A 13,893-nucleotide genomic window follows, 5' to 3' on the forward strand; every position below is an offset into this window, starting at 1 on the left:
ACTCAGAAGTGCCCGAGAAGATAGCATGTTCATACCCTTCGACTGTACCTGTTCCTTGGGCTTTTCACAGCTGGTATCAGGTTCTTAAGTAAACCTCCCAGTTTCTCAGTGCCCTCTGTCCATCCTCTGGTATTCCCTACACACATGGTTTTTCCTCTCTCATATTTCAAATGGCCAGGAAATTGCGTGAGATTAATAGAGAATTATCTGCCCCAAATCTCTCATAGGAATTTTTTCCATGCTTATCAAATTTTAAGAGGTCCCTATAATATTAGGTTGGAAGGAGGGAATGAGACAACCAGAGCATAGCAGGGTTTTCTGATTTTGAGTGTGACACCAGAGAGGGAAAGTTTCCCATCTGCTGGCAAAGTGAAAGAACAGCAGCTTTACACATCACTTCATTGCACATCTGCTATCTGCAGAGTCCAGCAAAAAGAATCTCTGCAGTAGTTCCCCCCCCCATCTGCCAAAATTAATTGTTATCACTTAAAAGCATGGAGAGTCTTGCTGATGTAACAGACATTCAGACCTGCCTAGCAGTGCTAACTACAGGAACTTGGGAGTAGACAGACAGATCCCTACTCTAACCTGTAACTGGATGACACTATTAATCATCATACTCTTTTTACCCTTTAAATATTTTTTTATCTAAGAGAGCAGGAGGGACCTAAGGAAAGAAATGTAGGGATTTTTTAATATTAGAAAAGGTAATGACTGTGATTTTGTTCTTCTAATGTATTGTTCGCTTCCACTAAATAAAAAGAAGGAAACTGAAAGTGAAAACCTCAAGCAAGAAAAACCCTGAAAAGTAGAAAGTGACGAAAGAAAAATCTTTTCCTACAGAATACTTAAATTCAGAGACATGGGGCAAAACCACAAAAGTCTACAAAAGACTCTGAACAGGCACCAGTTGCTCAAACTCAGGGAATCTAAGACATCATCATGATCAGTAGGTGGTTGCTGCAATTTTGCCTCATGCTGCTCTTCTCCAGTGAAATCTCATGTCTGGACTGTAACCGGATTTATGTTCTACAAACCAGAATGAACAGCGAGAGTTTAGAGCATCTGGAGAAAATGGGTGGAAACTTTCCCTTCCAATGTCTAAATGAAAGGACAGCTTTCAAGCCCAGAGATATCCTCAAGATCCGACTGTCCCAGCAAGAGAATGCCAAGGTAGCCATCCAACAGATCCTCCAAGAACTCTTCCATATCTTTAACAATAATCTCACCCAAGCTGCCTGGAATGGGACTTCCATAAAGGAATTCCAAAATGGTCTTCACCAGCAGATTGAGAAGCTGGGGACGTGTTTGAGTGCTGAAAAAGGAAAGGAGATAACCTACCAAGGAAATGAGAACCTCCTGCTCACCAGCCTCAAACTGAAGAGATACTTCCAAATAATAGACGATTTCCTGAAAGAAAAGCAATACAGCCAGTGTGCCTGGGAGATTATCCGTGGTGAAATATCCAGATGTTTTCTAATTCTTGATGTACTCACAGATCGGCTTAAAAATGAAGGTACCATATTTGCATTTTTCTAGGGAAACTAAATCGTATTGTTTCAATAAAACAACTGAAGAGAGATGGATGGTGGTTTTATAACTTGTATTACATAGTATCACAGGGGTAGCCGTGTTTGCTGCTTTTACAGATCCAGACTAAGAATCCTGTGGCACCTTATAGACTAACAGACGTTTTGGAGCATGAGCTTTCGTGGGTGAATACCCACTTCATCCGACGAAAGCTCATGCTCCAAAACGTCTGTTAGTCTATAAGGTGCCACAGGATTCTTTGCTGTTTGTATTACATAGGTCCCAATCTTTCTTCCATAGTAATTTCAGCTATTTCAAACTCATGTTAATAAAACTGTCTTAGGAGTAGCATATAGTTTAGTGCTTTCATCCCACACACGCAATATTCCATGTGAAAAACATAGAACTACATCATAACTGCTAACTCAAAAAGAACAGCGAGATGCCTCCCTCCAACTGCTAAGTAAAACAACATTCCAGTCAGGACACCAGAAAACAGAGGGTCTGTGCCCACACATTTCAATCCCTCCATCGAATTCTGCCAGTTACCTCTGCACATAGGATGGTCAAGGGTACTTATTCTGTTTTTTTGTTCAGTTTACCCCTACATTTCAAGAGTTTTAGTAAAAAAAATTGTCACAAGATCATAAATGCAGTAAGGCTCAGGATTTATGATTTCACATCTAGTTAGAAAAACAGGAACTCTATTTGACATTTGAAACTGTGTATGATGTTTGCATCATTCTCCTTTTTCATTCCAGCACGTGATACTTCAGGTAATGATGTTATGAAAACCGCTGAGTGAAACTGCACCTCCACTGGAGTTCTTCGTTTCTAAGTTGATTCTACAAGCAGCACCTTTCCAGACTCTTATCAGTCTGCCCTACGTTAAACAAGGGACCAACTCCTACAGAACTCCAATTGCACAATTTATATACTTCTTGCCATTACCAGATTGATTTACTCACATGAGAAAATGTAAAACAAAAGATATTGCTGAAAATAGGCCAGAAGACAAGGTAATATTTGAACTGAAGGAGAAAAACCTTATGGATTTCCAAATCATTCATGTTACGCGTTTGCTCAGAATTTGCCTTGGGCTGCTCTTAAAAATGAAGTCTTACCTCTGAACTGTAACAGGCTTTGCTTCAGCATTACCGATGTGAAGTAGGATAACTGCCAAACAAAACAGAGGATAATTTTCCTATATAGTCAGAAGGAAGAGAGAGACTTAATGTGGCCCCAACATTTCTCAAGCCCAGAGAGACCCAGAAAGCTAATGTGGCAGTCTCTATCCAGGAGATCCTCCAACAGATTTCCTACATCTCGTGCCACATTCTCTCCCTAGCTGCCTGGAATGACAGTCGCATTCAAAGATCCTAACATGGACCCATAAGAAAATGGAACTTCTGGAGACCTGTTTCGCTGCAAGAATAAAAAACAAAAAAGAACATCCCAATTTCTAGGTCATTTATAATTAGGGGCACTTGAATTTTAAACTATTGCTAACCTATATTCTCTTCCTGCACTGTGAAAATTATTTTCAGACAATTTTACTGGATTTGTAATATTTCAATGTTGATCAACTCCTATTTATTTTTAATATTTATTTATTGCTCTTATTTATCATTTTCAGAGATATTTTATATTTATAAATAAATATTTATTTATACCAAATAGCAACGTATAGCAGCAGTGATTTGCAGTAATTACATATTTAAAAAAGTAAACACCCAATAAAAATCTTCTCTTGTTCTGCCTTAAGACTCCAGTTCAGCAAAGGACTTCTCAACATTTGCCTAACTTTAAGTACATGAGCCTCCCTTGACATCAGTGGTTAACATTGAGAACCTGTTGAAATACACTGCAAATATAAATCCTGATTCAGCAGTGACTCCATAAGAAAAACAGATATGGTAATTTGTTTTACTACTCCAACAGACCACAAACCACAACTTCAACTCTGCAATTGTTGCATTTCTGCCTGTTACCAGATTATTTTTCCCCAACATTACAAATGTTGGGTGTTTGATGCAGTAATTCATTGTCATGAAATAGACCAGTTTGGTAAAGGCTGATGAAAGGGGTATTGGAAAAACTGGGATTCCAAGGGGAAGAATTCAGGTTGTTGTGGTACAAAGTTGCTTGTCCATTCCTCTTTCTCTCCCTCCCTTCCTCCCATTAATGAGATATGCGGGCAAACTGCCTCCCTATCAGTCAGGTTTCCAAGTGCCCAGACTCCCTATCTGCCACCAATCAGGCTTGTGGGGGCCTAATTTTCCCCCTCCATCAATCAGGCTAGGGTACACTTGACTCACAGCATCAACAGCATCAAGCTTATACGTAACCATCCTTCCTGTCAGTCAGGTTTGTAAACAGCTGGTGCTGCACCCTTTTGCCCTTTCCCTGCTGGCCCAAAATCAAGCTTGTATGTTCATGAACTGCATGTTCCACCAACAACCACCCGTTTATGAGCACAATGCATCAAAATTTCAGTTGTAATGTGAATAATGACTAAAAATTACCCTAAACACAATAGTTAAAATTAATTGAAAAACAAAAACAAAACAAAACTAGCCAGTGCACCAGATCTAGCGAGGATCTACCTCTCTAGCAAGTTTGGGTCTGTAGACAGTATTTCTGAAGAACTGCTACTCAATTATAGCACTGCCTAGGACAGAGCCTAAATCTGGAGGTTTCTTATTAAAAAGTTATTAAGAGAAATCAAACAACCATTCCATTAAATGTTCAAAGAGCATGGAAACAAACTGTGTGTGAATTTTCACACTTTTTGGCAACCTGCCTTTATGAGGAAAAACAGGAATGTATGCCCCATTGGAAATGAATGTCAGGAGGTTTCACTCTGCATTATAGGCGTCATGAAGTAGTTAGACTTTGCTGAAGAGTTTATATGGCTCCCAGGTTTATATGACTTCCGTGTTCTACCAGAGAGGGGGATACATTTTGGAGAGTGTGAACCAATCTGTTCAGAATCCTTGGCTTGTTCAGACAGTCTTTTTTGGCTCTCATCGTTTACATATTAATTGTTTTTGTCAACATGACCTGTAAGCTTCAACTACACCAAAGAATGAATGAAGGCAGAGAGACTTGGTCAGGAAAGAACATCTACTGCAGATACGTAAAGCTACTGAAAAAAACCTGTACCACAAGACATGATAAGTGTTTGTTTTAAGAGTTAACTTTTTGTACGTGCCTCTAAACCAGCAGGTCCCAGACTGAGGTTCATTATTCCATGGTTGTACATGTAGTACTGGATGGTGGTATTCAGAGAACTGACAGTTTCCACTTTTCTTTAGAGACATTTCAAATTATATAAATGCATTCCTAGTATTACCTTTCTTTGTAAGCATTTGGTGTGCCTGCCACAAAGGTGTTACCTGATCCTGAATGGGAGGGGAAATGGTCCATAGAACAATTTTGGTAAGATTAGGCCAACATCATGAAATGTTTGAGAACCCCTGCGATAAAGACAAGCAAAGGCTTCTGCCGTGATGCCATCTGTTGACTTCAAGGAATTTACAGAGGCTCCTATTAGTGACACCATAGTTTGGGTTGCCTTTGCTTGTCTTTATCTCACTGCCCCAGCCCAATGTGAGTATGCTCACTGCAGGCCCCACACATGGATCATAACTGTATGGAGAACAACCCAAGAGGGAACTATGTGCAAAAGCATCTGACTCCATGGCACTTCATCTCACCCAACACATGCTTCCACATGGCATAAGTAAGAGTCATGTGCAGAGGGCTCTATCCCTGTATGCACAGGTGTTGATTTTCCATTGTGCCAGAGATGCTCGACCAGCACCAGATTGGCCCCAGACACCGCCCCCACTCCACCCCTTCCCTCAAGGCCACACCCCTGCCCTGCCCCCATCCCACCCCCACTCCATCCCTGCCCCACGTCTTCCTGTTCCACCCCTTCCCCAAAACATGCCACATTCTCGCTCCTGTTCCCTGCCAGCCTCCTGCACATCTTGAAATGGCTGATTGCAGCAGGAGGGAGATGAGCAGAGGGAAGAGGAAGTGCTGATAGAGCACCAACCATTTTTTTTCCCCTGGGTGCTCCAGCCCCACAGCACCCATGGAGTCATCACCTATCCCTGCATAGATCCTTTGCAGCAGGCTCTGAGGCCTTTTTAACTAATTTTCCTCAATTAATAACTAGTTGTTTGCATACTTGCTGCAGGGCACTTGGAACTATGGGTGCGCAGCTTAAAGTAATATTAGCAAGTGAATGCACGGTTTCCATCATATATGGGGTTTACATTTTTGATCAGTGGGCTTTCAGCATCCCCACTATAAAAATTGTTCCAGCACCCCTGAATTGCTGTTAACATGCAGATTTACTGAAAGACATGATCTGGCTTTCCCTTATTGCCCTGGGTTTACTTTGTAACCTTTGCCTCTCCTTCTAGTATTCATATTACTTATTTCCCTCTCTCTTGTACATCTTTCCTCTGGACTTCGCCCTGGTGTGGAATACACATCCCCAACACCCATGGAAAGTAATGGGAGAATGGGGAGCGTAGCCCATAGCTATCTGAGGGCTCTGGTAAGTCTGCTTTCTCTGCTTTACAGAAACCTTCATATAGTTTTATTTCTTATAAAAGTGCAGGAAGACTTGGGAGACTAACCAAATTAATATGCCCAGAAATGTTTTCATGGTTTCTTCATGTGATTTTTCTTTTTTAATTTCAATGAAAATAGGTTTTTTTGTTGAATTAAAACACATTTCCCAGCCATGATGGAAACTGCAGCACAACAGCCTGTGCTAGGGCTTTAGAACCAGAAAATGAAATGTGATCACAGAAAGTGAAGAGAGTTAAACAAACCAGATGAGTTTCCCTGCCCACGCCAAGGGGAAAGCAAAATTAAAAGACAAGGAACCAGCAAAAATTGTGAACACTGAATTTGATTTTTAAACTACCTCAAACCTATTCAGTGTTGGGGGGTAGACCTATTCCCAGGCATTCCATCCGACCTTTAATAAAAAAAGGGCAATGCTGAGCAGAGAAATCAGTTGAGCTCTTTGACAATATCACCCGTATCATAAGGGACAGCCATGCCTGTGGGCAATCCCAGCTCACTTTTCCTAAAAGAGAGTTAAACTGTGTAAATATCCCCCACTTAGGTTCTCCCACATCCTTCCACTGGTGGGCAGAAGTAGGGATGGACAGGTTTGTCCCCAGTCTTCCTCATAGAAGTGGCTGTAGTTCCATCTCCAGACTCAGCGGAGTCTATGGTTTCTGTGCTGATTGAAAAAGTCTCGCCACACAGAGATCTGCAGCATCTATCTCAGCTCTGGTCCCATTAGACTCTTCCACCCCACATCTTTTCAGTGCCAAGTAGTTTCTTCCAGGGTGGCTGCAGGCTGCAATTGCCTCAGATACCTTGTTATGTGTAATTTTTGTGCAGCTAGTTAGTGAGATGCACCTTGCAGAGCTGCAACAGAACTGCCCCTGCCCAATGCAAGTCAGCTCAGGCCAGGCCCGACACAGATCACAATCCTACAGAAAACAATCCATAGGGTCCCAGGAAAGAGGGAATGATGGGTGAAGGCAGCAGACCCTACTCTACCTCAGCCCACATCACACACGCTTCCATGTGGAGCAGCTGAGATGCTCACATGCAGAGTTCTATCCCGGCATGAAGCTCCCGGGGCAGGTTCTGTGGCTTTTGTAACTAACTTTCCTCAAACACTATACTAATTCTGTGTCTATGTGCTGTGAACATACAGATTTACTGAAATAGATTCTGTTCTTTCCTTAGCCTATATTTACTCTGCTACCTCCATCTTTCCTGCTTAGTATTCATATTATTTCACTAATTTCACTGTCTCTTCAGCATTCCTGGGACTTGCCCTTGTGTGACACGTACCCAAAACTGCCATTTGGGGTGCAAACCCCATGGCAGGACTGGGCTCTGGCACATTAGATATATATGCTTTCTCTTCATAAACAAGCTAAGGAAATGGGGGCTAAATGAAATGACCGTAAGGTGGGTGCAAAACTAGTTAAAAAACTGTCTTCAATGAGTAGTTATCAATGGTTTTCTGTCACCTGAAAGGACATGTCTACTTAGGTCTAGCGGGAGTCTGTCCTGGGTCCAGTACTATGCACAATCAGTAAGATGAAATTCAGTGGAGACAAGTGTAGTAACTAGATAAGCACCACTATGAACTCCATATGAGACACCAAAGTCATGCAGTTGCAAAAAAGACAAATATTAATAGCAGTGTCACATGTAAAACATGGGAGGTAATTGTTCTGCTTTATTCAGCACTGGTGAGGCCTCAGCAGGAGTATTGCATTCACTTTTCTTCAACAAACTTTAAGAAAGATGTGGAGAAATTGACTATGTAACAATTACAACTGTGTATGTATTTGGGAGACACCCACCAGACAACAGGGCATCAGCCTTGATGGGCTATTAGGAAGAAACAATAAGACTTTGAAGATCCTAATCTCTCTCCTTCCTGAGAGGCATCCTGGGATGTAACTGTGATAGTACTAGGTCAGGTGGTTCTGTCACCTGGTACTAAACACCATCCTCTAGTAATTTTCCACTACTAGGAGGGGGAGGTCAAGACTGGGAAATAAAAGATTCCCACCTTATGTAAATCTTATCTAAGGCTGAGGTATAAGGCAAACAGGACTCTTCTCCATTGCCTTCCTGCCCAAGAAGAAATACTGCTGAAAGTACCTGAAGAGACAAAGGAACTGAGCGGTGGGAAAGGCACGGGCTGAGTCCAGACTAAGACAGGAGTCTAGTCTGTGAAGAGAAATAACTGGAACTCTAAGCTACAGAAACTCTGCAACTTGTTTAAAACAACATTTAGGGTGAGAAATTATTTCTTGAAACCAATCACTTTAAGACTTGAGCTCGGTATGCATGTTGTGTTTTATTTGCTTGGCAATCTGCTTTGTTCTGTTTGCTATCCCTTATGATTACTTAAAATCTGCCTTTTGTAGAAGTTGTTGTACATATCCACATTGAGGGAGGGAGTGAATTTATGAGCTTATAGATTTCTCTACAGTGCAACACAATGTTATTTTGAGTGTACTTTCCAGAGGGGAGCTGCACTTAAGTGCTGGGCAATTTCCTACCTGCGTCTCATCACAGAGAGCTGTTTGCAGACTCTGTGTGATTCTACAGCTGGTGTCTCTCTACCTGTGTGTGTGCAGCCAAGGGCTGGAGAGCCTACTTCAGCAAAACGGGGAGAGGGAGCCCAGGCTAGTGGAGCAGGCAGGCTCAGTGAAATCCCAGCAAAACACGTGGCATCCCCGAAGGGGGTCTGACTCATGACACCAGACTTATTTAGTCTTGGGGAAAGAAGACTGAGGGGGAACCTAGTAACTGTCTTCAAATGTTATGGTTTGTTATAAAGAGGATGGTGATAAATTTTCCTCCATGCCCACCAAAGTGAGGACAAGAAACTTTTGGCTTAATATGCAGCAAGGGAGATTTAGGTTAGATATTGGAAAAAACTTTCTAACTACAAGGATAGTTAAGCAGTGGAATAGGCTACCAAGAGAGGTTGCGGAGGCTTTTAAGAACAAACAGGTTAGGCAAATGACTGTCAGGGATGGCTAAGGTATACTTGGTCTTGCCTCAGCACAGGAAGCTGGACTAGATCTCTGGTTCTCAACCAGGGGTCTGGGTCCCCCTGGGGGGGGTCACAAGCAGGTTTCAGGGGGGCCATCAAGCAGGTCCAGCATTAGATGCACTGGGGCCCAGGGTAGAAAGCTAAAGCCCAGGGCTCAGAGCCCCATCACCAGGGGCTGAAGATGAAGCCTGAGCAATCTAGCTTTATGGGGGCTCCTGTGGCATGGGGCGCCAGGCATTTGCTCTGCTTGCTACCCTCTTATGCCGGCCCTGGCTTTTATACACAGAAAACCAGTTATTGTGGTACAGGTGGAGTTTTTATAGTATGCTGGGGTGGGGGGGCTCAGAAAGATAAAGGTTGAGAACCCCTGGACTAGATGACCTCTTGAGATCCTTTCTAGCCCTATATTTCTATGATTCTTTAAAGAGTCCCAGTCAAATAGTTGAAGCAAAAATGTTGAATTTGTTAACAAGAAAATTAATGGGAAGCCTAGGGACTCTACTCAAATTAATATGAACAGAAACATTTTCATATTTTCTTTAAGGGAATCTAATTACAGTGAAAATAGTTTACTTTTTGGAGTAAACCACACTTCCCTGCAGTGATGGAAATTCCAACACAACAGTCCATGCTAGGGCATGAGAACCAGAAAATGAAATGTGACCACAGAAAGTTAAGAGGATTAAAAAAAACCAGAAGAATTTCCCTGTCCAAGCCCAGGGAAAGGCAAAAATTAAAATACAGCAGTAATGGTGAACACTAATTTGATTTTTTTTAATTCTTTGAATTATATTCTAGCAACACACTTATTAAAAATACATAGTTGTTTTCACTTCATAACCTCTTTTTAATCACGCTGTAAACCACATCCATCCAGGTAGGTACATCTCTACAAAATCTATTAGTAATTGCATTGTATTCACAGATCTGTTGACAGTAAATGAAGGTTCCTTTTTCTCAGTGTCCATATAATGGGGTGACAACTCACCCTGCAGTGCCTCCTGCTGGTCATTCTTGGAATTAGCTCACCAGCCTCTGGAGTGCCCTCTCCAGGCCAATGTCTCACCTTGCCACTGGCCCCCTGTGTCCCTCCCAGACCCCGGTGCCCCTTCTCTCAAGGTTGTGCCCCCTGCAGTATCCCAGTGTTGCTGGGTCTCCCCTCCCCAGGAACTCCCAACCCTCTATCCCCACCCAGTCTTGGGCTACTGCAAGTCACCATCTAGCCCTTGCTCACTGGGGAGGACTGCAGTATAATTGCCACTCATCATTGGCAATGAGGGTTTGGACCTGCTGCCCCTCTGCAACCCCAGTACCCTTCTTGGCCTTTAACAAGGCCTGCAGCCTGGGAATTTTCCAGACCCGAGCTCCCTAGCTCTTCTGCCTTTCCCCAGCCCTGCTCCACTTTAGGTCCCCTGCTCAGCTCCCAGCAGCCAGGCCCATCCCTCTCAGCATCTAGAGAGACTCTGCCTGAGCTCCAGCCTAACAGCCTCTTTATAGGGCCAGCTGCGGCTGCTTCCCCAATCAGCCTTTCCCCAGCCACAGGGCTGCTTTGAACCCCTCTTTGGGGCTGCTTTGAACCTCTCCAGGCCGGAGCGGGGTAACCACCCCGCTACAGTCCAAGATACCAATGTTTTCTGCAATCAACAACATTTTAAATGTACTCTTTAAATTGCATGAAATCTGAAAAGTGCAGATTAACCAATATTTCCCGAGGGCCTGAGATTTTACTTTCATAATTACTCCTGGATTAAGCAACTTTAAATATACCTACACTATTTCCTTCTCTCAAATGAAGCAGGGTATGAAGGAGAATTACCAGTTGATAGGAGTCTTATGATTTTTGCTGCCTATCCAGAAAGGGAACAGTTTCCTCCTGCTGGTTAAGTGGATGAAGTATAGATTTACAAATAAAAGTATAGTTCAAAGTGCATCTGTGAGCTTAAAATCAGATTGCTAAAAATATAGTACTATGGGGTCAACATGGTTAGTAACTAATTGCCTTTAGATGATATTTGCTCAGTTTTTAGTTTTTACCTAACTGTAGGTTCAGCCTGGCATCTGAGAAACAAGGTAGTTTCTCTTTAACTTGTGTAGCATCACCAATAATACTGACTTTACAGACAAAACTCTTGCCTTAGGAACACCAGTGATTATCTTAATGGGCTCACACAGATGAAACTCAGGTGTCTGCTGAATGTTTGCCTGGTACTGCTCTTCTCCACTGAAATCTCATCTCAGCTCTGTATCATGCTTCATTTCCAGTAGAACAAAGAGCTTGGAGCTTCTGAAGAAAATGAGTGGTAATTTCCTCTCACAGTTCGTAAATGAAATGAAAGCTTTCAAGCCCACTCAGGATGTTGTCCAACACCAACTGTCCCAGAAGGAAAATGCTGATGTGGCAATCCAAGAGATCCTCCAAGAAATCTTCACTATCTTTAGCAAAAACTGCACCCAAACAGCCTGGGATAGGAGCTCCATAGCCAGGCTCCAAAATGGACTTTATCAGCAAATTCAGCTGCTGGAAGTATGTTTGGGTGCACAGATAGTCTAGAGAAAGAGTTAACCAGCCTGGAAAGTGAGGACCTCCAGCTCACTAGTCAGAGAGTGAGAAAATACTTCCAGAGGACAGACGCTTTCCTGAAAGAAAAAGCAATACAGCTCATGTGCCTCGGAGATCATCCACGTTGAAGTGCAGAGATGTTTTCTACTGATTGAGGAACTTAGTAAAAGGCTTAAAAATTAAGGTACAGTACAAAACTTTTACCTACAGTAACTGAATTAACATTACTTTCAATTATACTGCTGGACAGAGATAGCCAATAATATTTTAAGTGTTATCAAATAGGTCCTAGTCCTTCTACCACATAATTATTGGCCAAATTGCAACTGATATCCACTGCAGCAACATCAGGCTCTTCCCATCTTGTGCTGAAAATGGATTTGTAATTACATAGATTTGTAATAGCATTTGGAAGTATTTCCACTATTATTTATGTTTGCACATGTTTGTAAACCACCATATGTGAGATGGTCTTATGCAATGGCTAAATGGAGAACATGCAATAAATTCTATATATCCAGAACTGTTGGTCACCTCACCAGCACCATCAAATAATACTTACATTCTTCTACTTATGGAGTATGTTTAATTATTTCTCACATTGCCAGCCCTGAGACTCTTCAGGGAGACATGTAAAAATATGAACAATGGGTCAGAAAACCGGTGATATATTGTACAGGAAGAATCTTTTCATTTAATTTGTTGAGGTTTTTAAAATTATGCCACATTCCTATGTGTTTTAACAAGTCTCCTTTTCATTCCAGCTGATGCTACAACTTTGGATTTGTTAAAACAGTTGAATCAAACTGCACTGTGGAATGGAATCCCTCCTCCATTGCCTCCACCAACAGTGACTTCTGAGACTCCATAACTCTTGACCTTGCTCTGTGCAATTGACTCACTCTATTATGAAATTCCAACTGCACATGTTACATCTTATGTGATAATACTTTATTGGTTTACTCACTTTTTAAAATGCAGAATGAAGTATATTGGTGAAAAAAAGTCAGAAGATGAAGCATTTTAAAAAGAAAGGAATGGATCATAAAATTTCTTAATTATTGCTGACATTAGGTGTTAGCTATATATTTGTATTATATTGCTCTTCTCCACCAAAATTACATCTCTGAACTGTAACACACTTAGGGTGACCAGATAGCAAGTGTGAAAAATCAGGACAGAGGGTGGAGGTAATAGGAGCCTCTATAAGAAAACCCCCCAAATATCGGGACTTTCCCTATAAAATCGGGACATCTGGTCACCCTAACCACACTTCACTTCAGTGTCTCTGAAGAACATCCAGGTGGCAATCCAGAAACTCTTCCAACAGATTTCCTACATTTTTTGCAAAAATATATCCTATGTTGGCTGTGATAGAAGCTCCAACATGGACTCACCAAAAAGCTGAGCAGAAGGAGACATGTTTGGTTGCAATGATGGAAAGTGGGGTACCATTTTTAGGAAGCCTGGCCTACAGCAATTGAGGCTGACGCTGTAGGGATATCCATTATTTTGGAACAGACAAACAAACAGTTCACTCTCAGTGCTGGCTACAGAATCCAAGTGGAATTAAGATGCTTTCAGAGTAGGAGCTAACTCACAATAAGCTTTAGAAACTAACATATTAACCTTTTTTGAAGAAGCAAAATGAGTAATTGGGCTAATATTGGATATTACCTCACCCCCATTGTCTCTCTAATATCTTGGGTCTGACATGGCTACAACAACACAGCATGTAATTCCTTTCTATGTTATTTAAAATGAAATGCACTGGAATTTTTAATTATTGTTAATATTTATTCTCTTAGTGCATTATGAAAACATTTTCAGATCATTTTACTATTTTTATAACAGTATTTATCTATTGGTCAATTTCCAGTTTTTTATCAGAGATATTTTATCTTTATTAAATTTTACATTAACATTAAAATATAATTTTACTTTTAAAATAGCAGCTCATTATAGTGGTGATTTCTACTAATTTCATTTTTACAAAAATGAACCAATAAAAAAAAAAAACATTGTTCTGCCTTAATATACCCATTCAACAAAAGTACTTAAGCACATGCCTGCATATGAACAGTCCTATTGAAGTCAGTGCTTAAAGTTGTGAACGTGCTTAAGCACATTGCCAAATCAAAACCTAAATTCACTATGACTCCATGCACCACAACTT

The 13,893-nt window shown here is 41.5% G+C and overlaps 1 protein-coding gene across 1 annotated transcript; it reads left to right on the forward strand.

Annotated features, from left to right (window-relative positions):
* The first annotated feature begins 942 nt into the window (after positions 1-942).
* On the forward strand, positions 943-12,588 carry LOC120407294 (interferon beta-like). The gene is made up of 2 exons (XM_039542804.1): positions 943-1,516; positions 12,482-12,588. The coding sequence occupies exons 1-2, from the start codon at positions 943-945 to the stop codon at positions 12,586-12,588; spliced, it is 681 nt and encodes a 226-aa protein (XP_039398738.1).
* The last annotated feature ends 1,305 nt before the right edge of the window (positions 12,589-13,893 follow it).

Source organism: Mauremys reevesii, linkage group 6 (genome assembly GCF_016161935.1).
Source record: "Mauremys reevesii isolate NIE-2019 linkage group 6, ASM1616193v1, whole genome shotgun sequence".
NCBI lineage: Eukaryota > Metazoa > Chordata > Testudines > Geoemydidae > Mauremys > Mauremys reevesii.

Excerpts from the sequence above, each read along its gene's own strand:
- LOC120407294 (XM_039542804.1), top strand. The coding sequence starts at position 943 with ATGATCAGTAGGTGGTTGCTGCAATTTTGCCTCATGCTGCTCTTCTCC. Across the intron at positions 1,517-12,481 it reads AGATCGGCTTAAAAATGAAG|CTGATGCTACAACTTTGGAT; the intron begins GTACCATATTTG and ends TTTTCATTCCAG.